We start from the raw sequence: 22,069 nt of genomic DNA, 5'->3' as shown, positions 1-22,069 counted from the left end.
CTGCATCCGATTTTCGTCGTACGATGAAAATCGAATGCAGTGTGAATCCAGCATATCTCTTTTCTGTCAATATTCCGTTCCGTGGTTTCTTTCTCCATGGAAAGGCAGCCTAAGGCTGTGATCCACTTGACGCTACAAACGCTTCAAAGCATTCTTTGATTAATCAATTCGTAAAATTCTTTGTTCTGATTGGTCGCTTCGAAGCGTTTGTAGCATCAAGTGGACCGCAGCCCATGACGGTCTTGAATATAAAAATTGACTATGAATACCGGTAGACTCGGAATGGTAAACAAAGCAATAATTGGCTGCGTTCAGCAGAACGTTTGTTTTGCAACTGTTGTAAGTTTCCTTCGCGCTAATTGGATCATACTTTTAGATCTAGAAGAATGGTCCTATCTCAGCAGACAATCATAAAACGGTTGCAAAACTGTTGAGTCTGCTGAACGCAGCCATTGTGTCTAGTAGTAAGTGTTCGATCTTCTAAGAGATGGCGTTGCAATATGTTAAGGTCATGGCACATAAAAAAACTTAGATGCTCAATAGCCAATGAAATCATTCGTGAAGCATCTAAAAATAAATTTAAGGAAGTCTTAAATATAAGACCCGACTATGAATACGGGTGTTAAGACTTAAGCAGTAAACGAATCGACCAATCACAATAGAAACCGTAAAACCATAACGTAAGCAGTAACGAATCCAACGTGTTGATATCCTCACTGCTTAAGTTAAAGATCCTTTAGATAAGGATAGATGATATCCTTTAAATAAGGATCCTTTAGATAAGGATAGATGAATGCGTTTAAATGAGACACAACGATATATAATAAGTATAAGAAGTGAATGAAAGATGTCACTACTATCAAATTTGGAATAGTTTTATCCGTAATACAAACGATTCAAGGGTCCCTATTCTGTAACTGTTTTAAGCCTGATTTATAATGGCCGTAACCGTTAACTTATGCCGGTGCCAGTAAAGTTCAACTATAGGATTTCAATGCTTTCGTTCATACTAACTTGCCGTATTAGTATGAACGAAAGCATTGAAATCCTATGGTTGAACTTTACCGGCACCGGCATAAGTTAACGGTTACGGCCATTATAAATCAGGCTTAAAAGTAAAGATCGGCCAATGCCGACTCGATCCGTGATTGGCTTTGTCATGTTGTTGTGAAACCAGATGTGAGAGTGAGAGAAGCGAATATGAAAAAGAAGTGACACCAGCTTGCTGTTAAGATTCTCATCGAAATTGACGTTTATAGCCGGTATTCATAGTCGATTCTTATTTCAAGACCGTTTTAAGTAATGTCTTAAGACGCTAATGCGGCCCTCTGATTGGTTCGTGACATCTTAAGACTGTACTTAATGCGGGATCTACAATAGAAGTCGTAGCGGTCGTAGGGTCTTAAATCGTAGAAAATTGACCAATCACAGTCGATTATTTTTTTCATATTCGACTGTGATTGGTCAATTTTCTACGACTTATAGACCTTACGACTGCTACGACTTCTATTGTAGATCCCGCATAAGACGGTCTTGAATATAAGATTTGACTATGAATACCGGCCGATATATTGGCGTGCATTTCCAAGATCACATATGATTTTCGGTTTCACCGGCTTTGGCCGATCATGCACCGGCTTTGGCCGATCTCTACTTTTAGGATCTCTAGAGTGATCAGTGGATTGCTATCGCAATGTGCGCTAACGAGACTCTCGCTAGGTTTGGAGATACGGGAAATCAAAATGGTCAAATTCCTATTTCCAATATTGTTTAGAAAGAAAAATGTCAACTTAGAATCATAGTAGTTATTGATTTGTTTTCAACTTTAAAATTCATATAATTATAATATTCAACTATTATTAAACATATTTCTATTTGGTACTATTATGATTTTAACATATAAGTTACATGTAAGTTTTATGATCTATATTTAATACGAAAATATAATGAACAAATAAATAATCATAATTGTAATTAAAATATAGAATATGTTTAAAATAATATGGAATATATTAATATAATTAATATAATAATATAGAATATATTAAAATAATAACTTAAAAAATATTTTATTGATATTTAATCAATTTTAATTGGTATTTAAATTAGAATGTTTTTTCTTTAATATCTACAGATAAGGCATACAAATCTTCCATTACATTCTGCACATCCAAGTATTTTTTTATTTCTTCACACATTGTTTTATGTGACCTTGTATTTCCTTTTTCCAGAAGACGACAAAAATAATCGTTTAAAAATGATAAAATACTCTGGGTATTAAAGTCAAGAAATCTATAAAATGTCTAGAAAATATAAAAAGGATTAATTTATTTCAATAATTTAAGAAAGTTCATAGTCTGTCATTAAGCGTATGTGCGCACACGAACACATATAGGGATCCGTATTTCAAATTTTATTGAAAAAGCGCGTTTTTATCTCCGAAATTCTATAATATGCGTAACGTAAGGTATAAAATGTTAGCACGCTAACATTATTGTAAGCGCATTCTGAATAATATATATAAAAAGTGGCAGAACCCTTTAATATTTCAGGAAATAAGCATTTCCAAAACAAATATTACATACAAAAATTGTAAAGTTTTAAGTTGCATATTAGATGGCAATATTAATTTGACTTTTAATAGCGTTGTTAAAGTCACATAAAAATTACTTTGGGTATATTACCAACAACCTCAACGATTTTAATGACCTTGACATATGTTGTCAAGGTCATGACCCTGAGTAACCTTCACTAGGTTTTAGTCGTTATTCATCATTTATTAAAAATCTCTTTATTAACAAAAAAAAGTTTTAAAAAATGATGTCTCTTTTCTACTATATAAAACAGAAATTTTCTGCTTTAAGAAATTTTTTTACAACTTTTCACATGAAGCGACTCTCATCCCACCTCCCCCTTGTTTGGGGGCACGCGACTTCCACCCCACCTCCTCTGCTGAGGGGCGCACAACTTCCACGCGAAGCGAGTTCCATCCCATCTCGCCAAGTTGCCTATATATAAATATATATAAATTAAATATAAATTATAAAATGCAATATTTTTTCAAAAATTATGCAAACTCTCTATTGTGGAATTTAGTTCTCGACGGTTGTTTCTGCCAAATTCGGTCGTTTTTTCCATACCATTCAATTTTTTTCTTCAGTCATATTTTTATCATAAAAAAAATGAGTTATGGTACTTATAAGATACTTATAGGTAAAAAATATGTTGAGATAATTTAAATACAGAATAATAACAGACTAATATTACAACTACGTATGTTTCAATCTTTATATCTAAATACCTTGAATTTGTTGCTCACTGAATCCATAGCAAGTGCTTTTAAAAAATATTTTGCTGCATTTAGTGTATCTTTATGCAGAGAATAATAAGTTATAGCAATAGCTAGAAATATATCTATTTGTCGTTCTTTAATTGCCTGTTCATATTTCTTCGACATTCGCAATAAATGTGGTAGTGGTTCCAGCTCTCCTACTTCCCAACCATACTGTATATAGGCGAGTTCTGCCACCAAGTTATTACAATCAGCAGCCTTTTTGAAATACTTTAAGGCTTCCTAAAAAATACAATATATATAATTAAAAGAAAAAGATATGATATTCAAAACATTGAACTGTACTGCGATATTTACAGATAAATATGAGAAGTAACAAGCACAGATAGGAAAAGAATACAATTATTTATAAAAAATATTTTTTTTAACAAATAAAAACTTACTTAAGTATAAAAAAAATCTTACATTTTTTGATATATCTACATTGCATAACTCATATTTATTTATTCATTATTGTTAGAATTTTTTCACCCCAAATATAAAATTTAATTATATTTATTATTTCTTCTAAGTAGTACAATAATATTATATTACACTAACTTTATAATCTCCACTCTGCTCATATAACATTGCGGTATAATGCAGATATGTAGAATTATTTGGCATTATTTTGTATACAGCATCAAGACACTCTTTTGCAAATAGTCTTTCATCTGAGAATGCACGTAGAAATATACGAGCTAGTCGTAATAGCACTTTATGATTAGTTGGTTTCGTTCTTAAAATCTGTTTGGCGATGTTTATTACTTCTTTTTCATTAGCGTTTTTCCTCATCACATAATCTCTATCTCTATTATATTTGTAAAAACTTTCAATACGCATTTGCAAATAATATACTCCAAACCTGTCATTCTTAGACATAGCAAATGCTATTTCAAAATGTATTTTTTCCAAATCTGATACGTCAGATGTAACATTTATTGAACGTCTTTGACGTCTAAGATTCTTTGCCAGAATAAAATGCCATAATGCACAATTTTGATCCCTTTCTACTGCTTTCTTAGCCATGTCAACTGCTTTATGCATACCAAAATCATTTAAGCATGACCATACAACACTTTGACAGCCATACAACGCACCTAATTCTACATTATTGAAATCTTTAGGATCAATAACATTTTGCAATATCTCTTCTAATCCATCTATATCATAAGCATCATACAAAATAAAGCATTTTGTAGCATAAAAAACATGTTCAATTGTTCTTATTATTTGATTAAATTCTGTCCTATAATCATACAAATGATAACATATAGATTAAGCAATTTTAAAATATAATACGTATTATATACCAAAAATAAGTATTGTATATCATACTTTTGTTGAATCTGCTTTAAAATCTCTTCAGCTTTTTCAATTCTTTTTATTACTTCATCGTTATCTATACTTAATAAAGCTTTGTAACATTTAAATAAATATATTAATAAATGTTCTAAGAGGTAAGATCTTTCATCATCTGTTTCATCATCAATTTCGTCATATGCTTGCTTCTGACATATTAAGGAATGTTTTATCATACTGTCCAATATTTCCCAAGTAAACGGACAATGTAATTTTGAAAGCTTTGCCTTTGTACTCATTGTCTCTCGTTCGTCAGCCATATCTTCGATTTAAAAAAAATTAATTTATTACCATTAATAAAATGTTTAAATATGTACGATTCAAAATTAAATTCTTCATATAGAAAATAAGCTTTAGCTCTATATTTTATAATTTAGCTTTAATTGTGTATATTTTATAATTTATTTCTAATTATTGTTCCTTTCGATAAATTTGACCGTTCTTGTACTCCTTTATTTCAATTGTAATTAGAAAGCACAAGAAAGCATAGTTGCAATGCATATGAATAAGTTATGCTTTAAGCTGATTCTACAATGAGTTCGTAATCCTAAGTCTTATCAATGAATCGGTAAAGTTGGCCAACAGCCAACTTGTACGACTAAGGTCCAGTTCCACAATTCACGGTTAACTCTTAATCAAGGTTCAACTTGTTTCTCATCTCTTTCCAATTCTAGAATTGGAAAGAGATGAGAAACAAGTTGAACCTTGATTAAGAGTTAACCGTGAGTTGTGGAACTGGGCCTAAGGGGCCTGGCACATAAAAAATTTAAGGCAATAAGACATAAGCAGTAAGAAAATCAACATGTTGGATTCGCTATTGCTTATATTATGGCTTTACTATGGACTCTACTATGATTGACCAATTTGTGGATGGTCCATATTATGGACTCTACTATGATTGACCAATTCGCTTACTGTTTACGTTTTACTGCTTAAGTTTTTTTGTGTGTCATGGCCCTAAGACTACCGATTTTCTTAAGACTGACCAAATTGGACTTTATTCCTTTCCATCAGTCGAGTTAAACGGCTTGCTGTACAACTATATAGTAAATGCAAAAAATCATAGTCATCCATTTAGGTTAAAACTGGTTAAGGCCTTGCGCACAATAGAGGAAATATTAGGAACAGGAATAGATATTGAGATTTTAACCTATCAGATACCAGTTACACCGGAATACACGGTTTCTGATAGGTTGAAATCTTAATATCTATTCCTGTTCCTAATATTTCCTCCATTGTGCGCAGGGCCTAAATCTTAAGATCTTCGACTACCGATTCATATCTATAAAGGTAAATTAACCTCAACTTCGGTTTAACTCCCTTTTTATCTTTCTCGCGTTCTAAGAAAAAAAAAGATAAAAAATAAATTAAACCGAAATTAATGTTAATTTACATTGATAGAAACGGATAATACACACACATATATATAAAATTTGCAAATTATGATAAAATATTATTTTATACTAAAATATACATACTTCTTGTTTTGATTATTAATGTATATTAATAACTCAATTTTCTGTGATTGAATTAATATAAAATGTAAACTCACAGAACTTAAAGTGACATAAGTTCGATATTTGGCGAAAGTAACAAAATGCTAGTTATGGTGCAGTTTTAGTACATAAATAAAAAAAAACAGACTCAACCATGCTGAACGTTGCTTCAACGGAATATGTTGAAGTTGATTCTACATTGGCTGCGTTCAGCAGAACGTTTGTTTTGCAACTGTTGGAAATTTCCTTCGCGCTAATTGGATCATACTTTTAGATCTAGAAGAATGGTCCTATCTCAGCAGACAATCATAAAACGGTTGCAAAACTGTTGAGTCTGCTGAACGCAGCCCATTAGTCGCATCGCAGCGTCGCATCCAATCAGAATCGAGCTAGCTTGTCGTTGATTGGACCGCAACGCTTGCGACGAGACTAATGTAGAACCAGCTTTACATACGTACAGGTTAGAAGTGGCCTACTTGAATATGATTTTGTGTAATTTGTTTACAATTCGACGTTTTGTCTTGTCTCGCGTAGAAATTATTCTTTCTCGAGCCATTGGAGGTTGCGAAACGATTAAATTCGTAGCAGAAAGCAATTTGATGAAACGGACAAGAGCAGCTACGAGGATTCAACAGGAGAATAAAATAGAGAATAATAAGGATGATGAAGATACGGTAACTACTAATTAGATTCAAACCACGCCGGTTTGTTTCCATCTTATGTTTGTATCGTAGTCGCTAAATAAGTACAAGTTGCTTTATCAGCTTGTTTATTCTAACGGAGTAGAAGTAAATAAAATAAATATTTCTTCAAGAATCGGCATTTTTCCCTTATTTTCTCTTACAGCGGAAGTGTCGCAACTGTCCGATACCGGTTTGGTTCTTTCTGAAATATGATATTAAAAACGAAAGTCTAATGAGCTTTCTATAATAAGTCGTTATTCAATCAATCATGGTTGCATGTGAGAAAAATTATTAACTGTGATTTGTCAGTTTCTTATGGCTAAAGACTTAAAACTTGGATAATGACTTATTGTGGAAAACTCATAATACTGATTCTACAATAAGTCGATAGTTGACAGTCCTAAGTCTTATTGGTGAATCAGTGAAGTTGGTCAACAGCCTACAATTGAGACTACTGATTTTCTTATACCAGCCAATTTTTTTTACTACCAAATAAATATTAATAAAGGGCAATGAATTAAACATGCTATTAGTGTAACAGATTCTGATTTATCTATTACAAAATCATATTTAAAGTCTCAGATATTTTGGTTCTTATAGGATTATTATCAGTGAGCAATAACTTACAGGCTATCATAAAAACTTATTTACAACAGTCTTGTCCTCATTACAAAATTAAAGTTGTAGATCTCCATTTGTGTCCAGACTAACAATATATCGCTTGACAAGACAGAATCCAATTTGAGAAAAGTGTGATAGTCTTAGATGCAGACAGAATATTGTGTTAATATTTAAAAGTTGTATATTACATCTTTGTGCAGATCAATATATGGTTGATTCACAGTAATTGATTAATTGTAGTTTTCGATTCTTTCCAATTACTGCGAATCAATTGTACTTTGATCTGCAGTAAGATATAAAATAAGATACTGTGACACAGAGTTAATACAAATCACACTTGTGTATTAGTTATTAACGTGCAGCATAAAATAAATACACATGGTATAGCATAGCAAGTATAGCATAGGTGCGGCATATATATTAATGGTATTTTTTTTTAATAATAAATTGATAGGACTACCAAGTTTTAAAAAAATGCCAAAGCAAATGATAAGGGCTAATGAGAGTCAAACACAGATAACAACATTATTTAACATTTGTACTATAATGTTAAATGATATGAATATTTTGGCTCCAATTTGAACCATCCTTGTTAAAAAAATATTAAAGTTTTACATTTTCTGCTGCACATGATAGAATTGATGAAGAATTCCAGTGTCAAGAATTAGTGAACTTCCCGTCACAGTAACCGACTAGGAAGTTAATTAATTCTTGACACCAGAATTTTTACTATGTCAGCATAAGATTTGAAGCTTTAATTATTTTCAAAACAATATTTTTAAAGGGCATACACCACTACGCAAGGTCTTAGAAGCGAATAATAAAGATTTATTAATTTCAACAATTTGTGCAAAAATTATAAGTTTCGGTCTTAAGGAGTTGTTAATTTATTGTATATAACAATTAATTAAACGTTTCGATCCATGGTTAGGATCCTCTTCAGCAGTTACATTAAGACCATAAGTAAAATATACAAAATTGATTAAACAATTGTACACATTGGATCATTAAATTGTATTTAAGATTACAAAAATTATTTTGCTCATTGTTATGTGAACTGTGGATAAGATATATCTAAATGAAATATTCAACTCGATCCATATATATTCAATAATGTCCATTAGATTTTCAAATGTACCAAATAATAAAACATGAGTCAATGAAATAAAGATTGAACATTAAACTAAAGGTAGTTAAATCAAAAACTTACATAGTTAAAAAGTGAGCATATCACGCGATGTTGATAGCACGCTTATCATGGATCTAATGATATCATGCGTCAAGTAACATCACAGCTCGATAAACTAAAGAAGAGGGGGAAATATCAAGTCTCAGAAATTAAAGTAGTGTATAAGGGATCTAAAAATTCCGTATCGCTGTACGTTCAAGCTATTTTTTGTTTATGTATAAAAATCATTTCAGATATTAGTTTATTTAAAAACCTTTCTTTATCTAGAATTTTTATATCATCCCAGTTAAAATCGTGTACAAATTCCAGTCTATGTTCAGTAATTACGGAGTATTGTGTTGTTTTCCAATTAATGTGGTTTTTATGCTCCTTAATTCTTATCCTTAACATTTTACTGGTTTGATCCACAAAATGCGTCGCAATTCCTGCAATCAATTCTGTAAACAACGTTTGTATGTGACAAAACTGGGAGTTTATCCTTGAGTACTTTGATAAACTTACAACATAGCTTGTTAATTCCGTACATGCTATTCGTACCGCCAAATCATTCTTTAAAAAATTTTTTATTTTCTCAGATATATTAGTAATAAATGGGACAGAAAAGTATCAAGAAAGACGACGATACTTTTCTGTCTCATGTATTACTAATATATCTGAGAAAATAAAAAAATTTTTTAAGAATAATTCGATTAAAATAAATTATAATCGCAACAACATCCAGCTCTCAAAGACTTTTTATTTTTTATTTATTTCATTAAAGCCTATATAATTTTTATTGTTTAAAATAATTAGATATGGTATTGGAACAATATATTATACATAATTAATTTATTAAATTAATTTAATTTTGTTTTTAACAATAATAATAAGTTAGACTTTTCTGAATGACTTCTATCATGGACTATGTATATAAATAGTTTATAAATTACAGCTTATTTATGTATATATATTTTTTTTCAATATAACTTTTTTTAAATTATAGGTGTCTTTTTATGTGACGCAAATATTATATTTTTGCTTCAGTATTATTGCTTTCTATTAGGTGATATTAGAAAGACCAAAATTGAACCTCAAGTCCTTACGAAATCAGGAATATCGGGATACTGAAAATGTATACAACACAACAGATTCTCAAATTTCTGCATCCTCTAAAAGATCCAAGAATTCTCAGAAAGAGCCAAAGATGGAAACTCACATTGAAAGTTAGTTAAGATTAATCAGTCAGTTACAAAATTTTTATTTTTATAAATACATTCATTTACAATATTTATATAGCAGGAAAAGAAAAGAAGGTAGAAAAGTTGAAACCGAACGCGAGTACTAGCAAAGGAAAACCGAGAGCAGTCGTGGATTTGCAGATGATGAAGTTGGAATTAAGTCAATTAGAAGATCCTCCTATGACACCACGGGAGAAGGAATTATCTTCTGGCCGACTGCAGTATGAATTCTTTGACATTCCCTGCGAAGAGCTGGCACAGCGGTTGTTATGTACATAGAATTTATTAAAAATTATAATTATTATTAATTATAATTTTTTATTATTATTTATTAATTCTTATATTATATTAATGTATTAAAAATTTATTTTTATTTTTAAAAACTTATATGGTTACTTAAAAAATATCCTATATCTTCCTTTCTATTATTCTGTTTTATTCTATTGTTACAATATAAACTATGTATTTGTTAAAAACAATTTGTCTTTTTCCAATAGGAAAAATACTTGTAAGATATCTCGAAAATGGAACTATCCTCAAGGGAAGAATTGTAGAGACTGAAGGATATTTAGGTGCGATTGACAGGGCTTCACACTCTTACCAGAACAGAGTTACACCTCGCAACTTGCCAATGTACATGTCACCAGGAACTATTTATATTTACATGACATATGGCATGTACCATTGCTTCAATATCTCTAGCCAAGGTGAGTAAAAAAAATCGATTTATTTCATTACTTTTATGTATGAAGAATTAAAATATGTTCTATTTCCACTAACATTAAATTGTTGAAAATAATAAAAGTTATAAAAACAAGATGAAAGCAAAGGATACTATCCCTTAATTCATTAATAGCAAAAACATACAGGAAGATTATAATAAATCTGTTTAGAGAGAGAATATCGCGTTTTCACAATTTCGAAATATATTTTTAGTTGAAAAGAAAGTCATCAATTGATATGTTAGTGTTATTATTTAGTATTACAATACTAAATAACGTTTAGAAGGGAATGCGCATGTATTAATCAAAGCGGTGGAACCGCTGGTGGGCCTCGAGTACATGGAATTGCTAAAAAATATGCAGTGGAAGGATAACGGAAGAGAAAAACAAACCGCGAGACTTGCGACGCACCTAAAGCAATACAAACTTTGCAATAATCCCTTCAAGATTTGCGATGCCTTTGCGATCGACCAAAACGCTTTCGACCGAAAATTCGCTTATGCGTGTAATAATTTGTGGCTCGAGAGCCAACCTTTTGTAAGGCCTCCTACTATAGTAGCTATACCACCTGAAAATCTTAAATTGGACAGTAGTTATGTTATAAAGACACGATATTACGTGCTGGGAAGCACCAGCGTCGACGAAAAGAATTCTGAATGCGAGAAACTCGCTTACATTGCACAATAAGTTGGACTTTATAAATACAAAAGTACACGGAACTTTGTATATTTAAGTCTATATGAGCATGATAAATTTTAAATTTTTCTTTGTCCACAAAAATATATTCTTAAGAAGTAAAAAATTTTCAATTATTAAAGAATTCGTGAAATTATAAATTTTAATCTTAGCGTGCGCGTTTAGCAAATTAAAAAAAATATTTTAATAAATATTAGATACAAAAATACCGAGCTCTCCTTATATTTACAAATATGTACTCAAGAAAGAGTTTAATTGTGTTAAAAAATTAAATAAGAAAAAGTTAATTGTTAAAGAATTAAATAAATATATTTAATCAAATTAACAATTACAATTATGAATGTTTGATTTTTCGTATTTTGAATTGCATCATTAATCTAAAATCTATAAATTTTTAATCCCACAAATGTGCGCGTTTAGCAGATTTCAAAATGTATTATAGAAGCTTAGGATCGGAGCTAACATTATAGCGAATTCGGTTAGACGCACCAGTGCGCACTAGAGACACTTCTCTAGTGCGCACTGCTGCATATTAAAGCTGTTGTATGTACATGAAAAAATTGTATTTTATATACGCCTAGAAGTTTATTCTTAAATAGAAATTTAGAAGAATAGATTCCTTTACATCTGTAGCTTCGATAGTAGATGTTCACCTCATTGTTGGTAAGGTGATGGATGCGCGGTGCTGGTGCGAGCCGTCGATCCCATAGAAGGTATGGAGTACATGGCTTATCAGCGTAACATCTCGAAAACAAGGAAAGGCGATCTAAAACCGCACGAACTATGCAATGGTCCTTCGAAGCTCTGCATGGCATATCAACTTAACAAGCAGCACAGCAGGTACTCTCTCTGTACGTGGAAGAATCTATGGATCGAGGATGATCGTGCGTCAGGGGATATCAAAATCGTAAAATCCGCCAGGATTGGAATCGATAGCTGTGGTCCGGAATGGGCCAACAAGCCTTTACGTTATTACATTTATGACAATAAGTCTGTTAGCAAAAGAAACAAAAAAGCAGAGATAGAAATTTTTTAACTGCTCGAAGATGATCGTTTTATCAAGTCCAATCTGCATGTTATCATCATGAATTATCAGCACAATATAGTGTCCTATTTTCATTTTGTTTTTTTTTAACGATAAAATGCTAGTTTTTCAATTTCTTAACATTTTGCGGTAAATATACCGAATAGGGTACATATATTGTCAAGGTTATGATCCTGAGTAACATCCAACAGGTTTTAACCGTCGCTCGTCTTTCATTAAAAAGTTATTAACAAAAGAATTTAAAAAAATAACATCTCTTTTCTACCAAAGCAGAGAATTTCTGTTCCAAATAGTAATATATAGAACAAAAATTCTCTGTTTTAAAATAATTTCCTAAGCAGGGGAGAGGTGGGGTGGGAGTCGCTTCGCATGGAAGTCGCGCGCCCCTGAGCAAAAGGGAAAGTAGGATGGGAGTCGCTTCACGTGGAAAGTTGTAAAATATGCTTTAAAGCAGAAAATTTCTATTTTATATAGTAGAAAAGGAACATAATTTTTCAAACTTCTTTTGTTAATAACTTTTTAATGAAAGAGCGATGACTAAAACCTGTTGTTGGAGATTACTCAGGGTCATGACCTTGCAATATATTATATGTCAAGATCATAAGAGGGGGAGGGGGTCCCCTATTCAGTACAATTACCCATTTTGCTATAAAAGACTGATAAATAGTTTAAGCTAATAATCCATCCGTTATTTATTTATATAAAAGCATAATGATGCTGACAAAAATTGATTATGAATATTGACATAATTATTTAACTTGTGAAGTAACAACTAATTCTTCGAAAAAATTTAAAAATGAAAATGTTAAAAAACTTATATACTATATACTATAAGGCATTAGTGTTGGGTAAGATTTCAATTCAAGATGTATACATTTATTTCTGGCTTATGAATAAATTATTCGATTATATTTTGATTAGTTGGTTAAAGTAATCGAATTTGTTACAATGATTGGATCCATATTATAAATGTTAAGCTTTCTCTATTATAAAATATTAAAAAATTGATCTATATATATATATATATACATAAATACAACAATTTGAATACAATTATATATTATATTATACATATAGGCTCCAAATTGTAATCCTAATAATTAGATAATTATAATAATTTCACTATTATGCAAGCCTGACAAATCTGAAAATAAAGTTCAACATATAATTTTTTTTTCAATTAATTCATTTTAAAAAATTGATTGTAGCGATAAAAAATTAATAAAATTTCAAGTCTCAAAAATTCAACGTTGAGAGCATAATAATTTATGACCAAACTATTATTATCATGTGTAGATATATAATACAGAGCGCAAATAATCTCTTCTTAAAAATAAAAGAAAAGAGATAAGCGTACTCTCACATTTTCAGTGAGAAATTTTCATTATGTCCATTCCTTCATCACGCGTTCATAATCCTCTTCCTCAATGAATGGTTTGTCTATTGATCTGCAAAGTATAACCAATCATTGTACCGATCATTTATTAAGATCTAAAAAATATTATTTTTAAATTATAAAATTTTATATATTTGTTCGATATTCCAAAAATATTACAATTTCAATTTTTTTTAAATATATCACTCATATAATACTTGTCAAAAGTAAATTAAAATTTGAAATAAATAAACTTTATTTATTTATTACAAAACTAATCTCTGTAATATAATAAAACTTTGCATAAATCTTAAAATATGTTTCCAAAAAATTAAAAAGTTAAAATAAAAAAAAATATAAAAGCAAATAAAGTAAATAAATTATAAAAATGTATTGTTAAAAGAATACGATATTATTCACACAATTGTTTCTGTATATATAATTCATATATGTATACATAATTCATTATATATATAAAATTCATATATACATCATTCATTATGTATACATGATTCATTCATTTTTATATATGAAAGTATAAATGTTAACACATTTTTAATTTTAATTCACCTTTTGTAGGGCGGTACATCCTTAAATAGGCTTTAAATTTTAGAATTTTGTAACTAGAATTTTTTAACTGCTTAACTACTAAACTTACTCTATCATAAGTTCTCCACAGTAGAGACACTCTGAGGCGACCAGCTCATCGATATCAGTCTTGATTTTGTCTCTCGTGGACAATGACACAGAAGTCGTCGAGGTGGTATCTTCGGGCCGATTTGAAATGGCTGTGAACTGTCGCTGAAGATCTGCTAATTTTGTCCTCTGATCCATGGATAGCATCGGCGTTAACGCTGCCACTAAACAATCGCTGTGAAATTTATGACCGCAGGGAAATACGTAGAAAGGTCTCAGCAACAGTTGCACCTCGCATGTATTACACATGTCCCGCGCATGCACAAAAGTGCATCTGAAAAAAAATTCATAATTAATTTTCACTTGTTGGCTACGTTCAGCAGAGAAAACTGCGTTCTCTACTGAATGATTTTTCAAAATATTGATTTTCTCATTTAAATAATTCAATGTACAGCTGACTAAAGATGAAATCTTTATAACACAGATTGTAGAAACGTAATATTAAAAATAGTAGAAGAATGCTCTATTAGTACCTAGTTCTGAAGGCTTGAATATCCTTCCGTATTAGTTCTGCTGCTTTCGTGGCTTCCTGCATCTCTTCCTTAAGATCTTGAATATGCTGGTTGTATTCCTATTACATATAGGAGAGAAAAAAAAACTTATTAAATAAATATTTATAAATTTAATTTATATGTATATTTTTTAGAATCTACTTATAAATATTTTTTAATTTCATAATCTTTTTGTACATACATAATTACAAAATAATTATTAAACACACACGTAGATAAAAATACAAAATTAGATATTCTTAGGATAAAAAAGATTAGTTCAGAATTTAATTATAAATTCAGAATTAGTTTTAGTTTGTACCTGCAAGGAATTGCAAATAGCTTCTTTGAAATGATCAATCGTGACAAAATCGGAGAAAAAGGGTAAAATATCTTCTATCCTAACTAAATCGCAGTGTTGCAAAAATTCCATTGCTTGCTGTATGTCGTCCTTTTCTCGTACCACGTGCTCCGCTGCACATACAACAAAAAAATGTATATTTTAAAATAATCTAGACTAAAACACAGATTTCAAAGTATAATTCTCATACAAAGATCGACTATTCTATTTGAATTAATATTATTGATTAAAAAATTGTTCTGATTTACCTATCTTCAACCATAGTTTTTTCCTCAGCTCGTCATCATGATCAGATGGCATAGCAGCAATCTGCTTGGCAAGATCTACACTGATTGTAAGCGCAAGATCTACAGCGGTAATCCACAGACCGAGTAAAGCCGACAATTGCACGCAAGCTTCCGTCAAGCCTACCTCCTGACACAATCGCAGCGCGTAATGCACATCGTAGTGCACCATGCTGATATCTTGACCTGAAAGTAAACAATAAATCATTTTATTTCGAAAGATAAAGTTATAATAAATCAACGGATTACAATTCATAACTGGCGTAAATTAATTTTCCATTAAAAAAACAACAAGATATATTTACCTTGAGAGCTTATATATCGCATTACTTCATCCTGCTTGTAACGTGCGTACAGGGACAAAAGAAAGTTGTGAATCGCTTGCTCCTGTGAACCCTGTTTGTATACGCAAAACTCCAAATATTTAATAATTTCTTTCGCCTATAAAAAAATAAGAAATTATCGATGGAGCTACTTATGCATAATTAGAAGAAATAATAATCTCTACATATTTTTGTAATGTGAATTTTAATTAACTGTTATTCTTAATTAGATAATTATGATAATTATGAGATAAGAATATTAATTATTAATTTGTTCTCCCTCTCTTCCTTACGTGTTTCTCGTCACTGTTGCATGAGACCAAAGCTGGTAGAAGCTTTGCTGGCTTCAGTAAGGATCCTTGCGAAATCAAGACAGCCACCGTAGGCCGTGGCAACTCTTGTAACAATATGCCGGCGAATTGATAGAAGAGATCCTTATTATTCTGACTTTTAAGCACCCCTAGCGCCTCTAAATAGTTATTTTTATACAAATGTTGACGAATCACTTCCTCATAATTGCAGTGCATTATTGTCAGACGTATCAGATTATCTTTGTCACCGTGACTGGCCATTAAGTCATATATTGTGCTGCGATTTCTCCTAATACATTCCTACATCCAAAGTTCCAGTTAGCATTTCTTAACTTTAATTTAAATTTGTGATAACTTGATTTAATTTGATAGTTGAAAAAAGAACGAAAATACAATATTTGTTAAATATAAAATATGAGTCTTAATTTTATATATATATATATATATATTAATATTTGAAGGAATAAATTTAGAGTTATAAACAACACAAAATGTCAAAAACAGTAAAAAATGTTAAAAATATCAGAAATTGATTAAAGTTTATTTTTATATTTATAATTAAAAAAACTTTCGAAATGCTCATCTTTTTATTCGACCTATATATATATATATATATATATATATATACACTAGGTGATCCAGACCAACTGCAAGAGCTGGCATGTATGCACTGTAATGTTTATGAAAAACTGAATCGAAAAATCCTCTATAACTCTAGTTAATTTTGATCACACACACTATATGTTCACTTATGACATATAGTTAAGAAACTCAGTATATCCTTTCTTTTCAATTTACTCTCATTTTTTTCAAGTACCTCGACTTTTGGAATGGTGAGGAAGCTGTCAAACTGCTTCTGCAATTCTGTGTACTGCATATCATGAAGATAAGATGTGTTGCTACTGCGGAGAGCTCCCATTTGATTCATAAACAGCTCTGTCACCCAAATGACAATCATCGTAATCTGTGTCTTGTCTTGCGTCTTCAAGCCGTCGAGTTTCTTGAGACAAATAATCAGATTCATTTTAGAATAAATAACTATTATTGTATTAATATAATTTTAAACTAAAACAAGAAAATATTAAAACATTTTTTTAATTTGAAACGTTCATGTAAATGTAAAAGTAGGAAAAAAATTGGGTTGGAATTATATAACAATAAATAAATTCTAAATTATATACATAACTAAAATAATTTTTTTCTACAGTATTAATTTGTAATCATTACAATTAATGCAAATATTCATCAATTTTATGATTGTTTATTGTGAAACAGAACTGCTCTTATACTTTACCTTATGCAAGAACGTTTTCAGTGCTTCAATTTGCCATTCCTGTAAAAATTTCAATGAAATTTCCTCGAAAGACGAATGAGTGTCAGCGTATATTAGAGCACTCTTTTCGTATCTGCAAAATCATGTTCAAAATATTACAACAAGAGAAAACAAATCAAATAAACAATTATAATAGAAATTAGATCAATATAAATCAAATAAAACAAATAATCTTATTTTCGATCAAAACGGATATATAACGGATATATTTGCATATATTCATATGCAAATTTTTGCAAAATTTTTCATTTCTATAAACTGCAAGCCGACTTGTTGGATTTGGAACGCAATTACAAACTAAAATATCATAAATTCAATTGATCGTCAAATAATAATGTTATAATAAGCATATTAAAACCTGCAAAGAACTTATTACAAAAATACTACCGCTTAGCTAGACAAAAATAGATGAAATTTGAAAAAAAAAATACTTATATATAAACATTTATACATATGCAAATACATGTACGTGTATATGAACTTACTCTTTATTCTTGAAGAGCATTTCCGCTTGTTTGACGAGCACTTGATCGATGTGCGCTGGATTAGCTTTACAATATTGCTTAGCCAGCTCAAACTCGCGTTTATCGACATATACCTGAGCAAAAGATCATCATTTCGTCGCTATTGTCACTTTGAAAATATTACATCCTCATTTTTTTTTACCTGCCAAATATTCCTATCTTCCTTCGTTACTTTATACTTGAAAACAGCTCGCTCGCTATAAGCCCAAATTGACCTTGTCGCTGGATCTTTGGTAATGCCGATTAATTTACCAACTGCCTAAACATCATTAAATCACATTTGCGTGATATATATTTAACATCTCGCGAAAAGATTCAATCATCACATGAGTTCTTAAAAGCTCTATTAAATTAATGGTATTTATATTATTTATAACTGTGCTATACACACGCATTCTCTTTCAACTCTTTTGATTCTTAGGGTGCGTTCTACTTAATATTCGCATATATTACTTCATCCTTATTGTCATTAAAGGTTAAACAAGGATGAAATAATGCACGCGAACGTTGCAAACGTTAAGTGGAACGCACCTGTAGTATATTGTAATTATATCTTATCATCTCATAATAATAATAAAGCAAGTGCTGAGAAGTATACGTACGTCGTTATAAACATCTTCGAAAATCAATTCCTGATTTAGCAGTGATATGCCCTTCACATGATCTGAATACAACAATAGCGCATGGAATTCCGTCAGCACAAAAGACAAGGGTGTTGAAGTGGTTTGCGGACCGTTACTGCCCATGAGACTCGTTTCAGGACATGTCAACATCCGTTGGTTGATCAGCACATTGTTCGTGTCCGGTTTCGCGTCCACCTAAAACCGATCATCATGCACTCTTCATCCGGATCAATGACTTTCAACGCGAGCCATATTAACTCCAGGAGAGGTCACCAACATTTCTAAGTAATCATGCGTAAAAAGAACAACATATTAGGAAATTACAAGATTTATGAATGAACTATTCAAACTTCCCTTATTTCCGTGATAGTAAAAGAGTAAAGACGCATGAAGATAAATGAAATATGGAAGCAAAAAAGGGACACATATTTAGACTTACATATAACATTAACATTTAAATCTTTAAAAATAACACCTTATTATACCTCAGCATACAGGATACCAGCTTCCGTCAGCCATCCAAAAGATTTTGGCAGGACGCCCAGTGATGGATAATAAAATTGCATCTTTGAATATGATAAAGAATTTATTACTTCGTTGAAGGTCTCTGCAATGTAATATATTTATTTATTCAAATGTGCTATATTTCTTAAATTTCTTTACTAAACAATTCTTCTTTCGTTTGAAAAAAAATTATATTTTTATTTAATAGAACATTTTAATAGTTTATTTACTCCATTTTATTTGTTATTAACTTTTTTACATTTAAAAAACTCAATTTTTTATATAAGTACTTTAAGTATTTAAAACGATTTATACAAAGTTTTATTGTGATTGTTTTATTGTGATTTATTCTGTATTTTTTCTACTATTTTCATGTGCAATATAAAACAATCTATAATTTTTTCATAACTGAATGTTTTCAAAATATATTTAATACATCTTTAAGGAATATTGAATTATAATGTGCTGATTGAAAATGAGGAAATAATACCTTTTTATATATTTTTCTCTTTACCTTGTGCATTCAAATATCTATAGAACACTTGTTGCAAGAGAGGCTTCTCTTCGGGATTGCCAATGGCACCGATGTATTGATAAATGCGCATAAGAGTGGTTACAATGATCACATATTTATCCGAATTAGGAATTTTGTGAAATTCTATTCCAGTGATTGGAGGTTTGCTATTTTTTCCTATATCAAATACCTAAAATCACATCACAATGTAACATCAAAAACACTTCATGCTATTTCAGATGAAATATTTAGATAGTTATCTAATTATTAAAAATATATATATAATTAAAAAAATATTATTTTTATTTCGACTATGTAAGATCACTGCAAATTTCTGACTTTTATAGTATAGCTTTTTTTTTTTAGCAAAAATAGCTTTTTTTAGCATGCACACTTCTTTAATGATTTAATGATAATGTCAATAAAAATATTTTTCTAATTATTACCTTGTAATATTAAAAAATCTGAATTTATGTTTATAGAATAATATGTATATATACATAAATATTTACATATAAAAAAATGTATGAACTTACCAATCCTCCTGCCTCTTTTGAACCATAAAGAGGCAGATAATTTGGAAGCTTTATTAAAAATGAATAGCGCAATGGTGAAAAGGTGTTATAGGTGAATAAATAAAATGATGGCCCTATTACAGTGCATAAGTAAATAATACCTGACGCCAATACTGCTCTAAACTCGTATTAAAAATCTTATCGGTCTCCAAGCCAATCTCCGTTTCAAAAATCAGGCCCTTTGAAGTACCCAGTAAAATGGGACCGGTGCTCGTTTCCGAAGCATTAGAAAAATTCCAACCCACTGCAGTGATTTCATGACCCTTGAACTTTCCAGCCTGCTTGAGCTTTGTTGTCTTTCTATGCAAGTAGAATAATTCCGGAAGTGGATTCTCTCCGTGCCTTGGTACCAGAGTTATCAGCATGTGATGACCCAATGGATCCAGAAATAAGCTGGATATTTTCATGCTCAGTGCATATTTGGATATGTCGATTTCTGCAAATGAAAATTTAATATTTATGTTACATTAAAGGTAAATACCTCTATATGAAGAATTAATTTCAAATAAATATGGAAAGTATGTAATTTGATGTATACTTTATATAATAAGACACAAAACTTGTATTTGTAATCTTTTTATTAATTTCTTAATATAATTTGTCAATAAATAATAAAATAAATAAAAAATAATTCATACATATATTTATAAGTTAAACAATTTAAAAAATAAAAATGTTATTATTCATATTATTACAATTATAAATAAAATATGATTGTCTAATTCATTTGTTATTTTTTCATTTATCAGTTAAAAAAATAAATAAATAAATTTCATATTAGCAAAATATTTGTATACAAGAAAAATTGTATTATTCATACATTATAATCATAATAAATGCAAATAATTGTCTACCTTCAGTTTTATCAGGTTGTTTCATATCAATGCGCAACAAAATATTGTTAGCCATAGCTATTACAATCGTGTTACTGCTAACAACTAAATGAAGAATTTTGTCCGATGGCAGAAAGTTAACTTTTTGCTTAGTGAATATCGGTCCATCATCTTGTAGCTTCATTTGAATAAAACCAGCTGTGCTCTATAAAACAATGTTACAATTGCAGCAACTTGGTTATGTATCTCGTTAGTTGATGTCAGGTAAGAAACATACAATATCCGGACGAATTGGTGGTGCCAGCACTTGCTTGGAACGCTGAGAAGCTTGCTCGTACTGATCAAACATTGATGTCATCTTGATCGTAAATCTATGTACATACATTATATTAAAATAACACTTTAAAATACAGAGCAAACAAGATGTTTCTATTAAATGTTTACATTTAACATAATAAATAATAAAATCCAAATTTGTAAAAAATAATATAATCTTAACAATAGATATCATAATATCAAATTAATATAAAATAAGTATTGTAGTAGATTTTTTAATAAGAAAGGAATTTTAACACTTTCACTTACTGATTCTGATTTCGAGGTAAATAATATATGAAGAAGGGGCTGATACAAGCCTAAAAGCTTTTGCGTCTTTTAAATAAGTATAATCGACTGTTTTGCGCCATCGTAAAAGTTTTTAAAGTGAGATAATTATTCAATTGCGCTACCTCACCTCCGATTTTGATCAAATTAGGCTTATTCACACCGCATTTTTACACAAAATAGAGACCATAAAAAGCGATAAATTGATTGGCTACCGTGTCGAAGCAAATAATAGAGCCTAGTTTACATCGTGCACTTGCTGCTGAGTTCAGATTCCCATCCGAATGTCACCCAGGTATAGGGCTGCCATCTGTAAAATCGCTAATCTAGAGACGGAATCCTTATGCTGGATTCACA

At 30.3% G+C, this 22,069-nt stretch overlaps 3 protein-coding genes across 6 annotated transcripts; 1 reads left to right on the top strand and 2 right to left on the bottom strand.

The window, feature by feature from the left end:
• Positions 1-2,105: 2,105 nt before the first annotated feature.
• On the bottom strand, positions 2,106-8,833 carry LOC108729664 (uncharacterized). Of its 4 annotated transcripts, none has more exons than XM_018458848.1 (5): positions 8,704-8,833; positions 4,670-4,955; positions 3,893-4,580; positions 3,302-3,574; positions 2,106-2,303 (listed from the first exon to the last, which is right to left on the bottom strand). In XM_018458848.1, exons 2-5 carry the CDS (start codon positions 4,951-4,953, stop codon positions 2,106-2,108), a joined length of 1,443 nt encoding a protein of 480 aa, XP_018314350.1. In that variant the 5' UTR covers positions 4,954-4,955; positions 8,704-8,833. The 4 variants fall into 4 exon arrangements, with proteins under 4 accessions (XP_018314350.1, XP_018314351.1, XP_018314348.1 ...); XM_018458849.1 differs by lacking the exon at positions 8,704-8,833 and adding an exon at positions 6,246-6,285; XM_018458846.1 differs by lacking the exon at positions 8,704-8,833 and adding an exon at positions 5,680-5,807.
• Positions 6,646-12,755, top strand: LOC108729670 (DNA-3-methyladenine glycosylase). Its single transcript, XM_018458856.1, has 6 exons — positions 6,646-6,863; positions 9,725-9,884; positions 9,958-10,169; positions 10,396-10,606; positions 11,986-12,157; positions 12,239-12,755. The coding sequence occupies exons 1-6, from the start codon at positions 6,672-6,674 to the stop codon at positions 12,351-12,353; spliced, it is 1,062 nt and encodes a 353-aa protein (XP_018314358.1). The 5' UTR covers positions 6,646-6,671; the 3' UTR covers positions 12,354-12,755.
• An 884-nt stretch (positions 12,756-13,639) lies between these two features.
• On the bottom strand, positions 13,640-21,978 carry dor (vacuolar protein sorting-associated protein 18 dor). The gene is made up of 18 exons (XM_018458844.1): positions 21,695-21,978; positions 21,387-21,480; positions 21,131-21,314; positions 20,378-20,712; positions 19,702-19,891; positions 19,169-19,290; positions 18,663-18,878; positions 18,203-18,319; positions 18,022-18,134; positions 17,498-17,609; positions 17,021-17,203; positions 16,186-16,503; positions 15,875-16,010; positions 15,534-15,755; positions 15,247-15,398; positions 14,907-15,004; positions 14,396-14,707; positions 13,640-13,810 (listed from the first exon to the last, which is right to left on the bottom strand). Exons 2-18 carry the CDS (start codon positions 21,465-21,467, stop codon positions 13,747-13,749), a joined length of 2,955 nt encoding a protein of 984 aa, XP_018314346.1. The 5' UTR covers positions 21,468-21,480; positions 21,695-21,978; the 3' UTR covers positions 13,640-13,746.
• Between the last annotated feature and the right edge of the window lie 91 nt (positions 21,979-22,069).

This window comes from Mycetomoellerius zeteki, unplaced genomic scaffold (assembly GCF_001594055.1).
Source record: "Mycetomoellerius zeteki isolate Tzet28-1 unplaced genomic scaffold, Tzet1.0 scaffold79, whole genome shotgun sequence".
Lineage (NCBI taxonomy): Eukaryota > Metazoa > Arthropoda > Insecta > Hymenoptera > Formicidae > Mycetomoellerius > Mycetomoellerius zeteki.
Note: the sequence above shows the minus strand (reverse complement) of the source record. Positions and strands in the feature narration are given on the sequence as shown.

Excerpts from the sequence above, each read along its gene's own strand:
- LOC108729664 (XM_018458846.1), bottom strand. The coding sequence starts at position 5,767 with ATGGATGACTATGATTTTTTGCATTTACTATATAGTTGTACAGCAAGC. Across the intron at positions 4,956-5,679 it reads AAGGAATAAAGTCCAATTTG|ATATGGCTGACGAACGAGAG; the intron begins GTCAGTCTTAAG and ends TTTAAATCGAAG. Across the intron at positions 3,575-3,892 it reads AGCAGAGTGGAGATTATAAA|GAAGCCTTAAAGTATTTCAA; the intron begins GTTAGTGTAATA and ends TGTATTTTTTAG.
- LOC108729670 (XM_018458856.1), top strand. The coding sequence starts at position 6,672 with ATGATTTTGTGTAATTTGTTTACAATTCGACGTTTTGTCTTGTCTCGC. Across the intron at positions 6,864-9,724 it reads ATAAGGATGATGAAGATACG|GTGATATTAGAAAGACCAAA; the intron begins GTAACTACTAAT and ends GCTTTCTATTAG. Across the intron at positions 12,158-12,238 it reads CTTAACAAGCAGCACAGCAG|GATTGGAATCGATAGCTGTG; the intron begins GTACTCTCTCTG and ends AAAATCCGCCAG.
- dor (XM_018458844.1), bottom strand. The coding sequence starts at position 21,467 with ATGACATCAATGTTTGATCAGTACGAGCAAGCTTCTCAGCGTTCCAAG. Across the intron at positions 18,879-19,168 it reads CTGGTATCCTGTATGCTGAG|GTGGACGCGAAACCGGACAC; the intron begins GTATAATAAGGT and ends GATCGGTTTTAG. Across the intron at positions 18,320-18,662 it reads TCGAAGATGTTTATAACGAC|GCAGTTGGTAAATTAATCGG; the intron begins GTACGTATACTT and ends AATGATGTTTAG.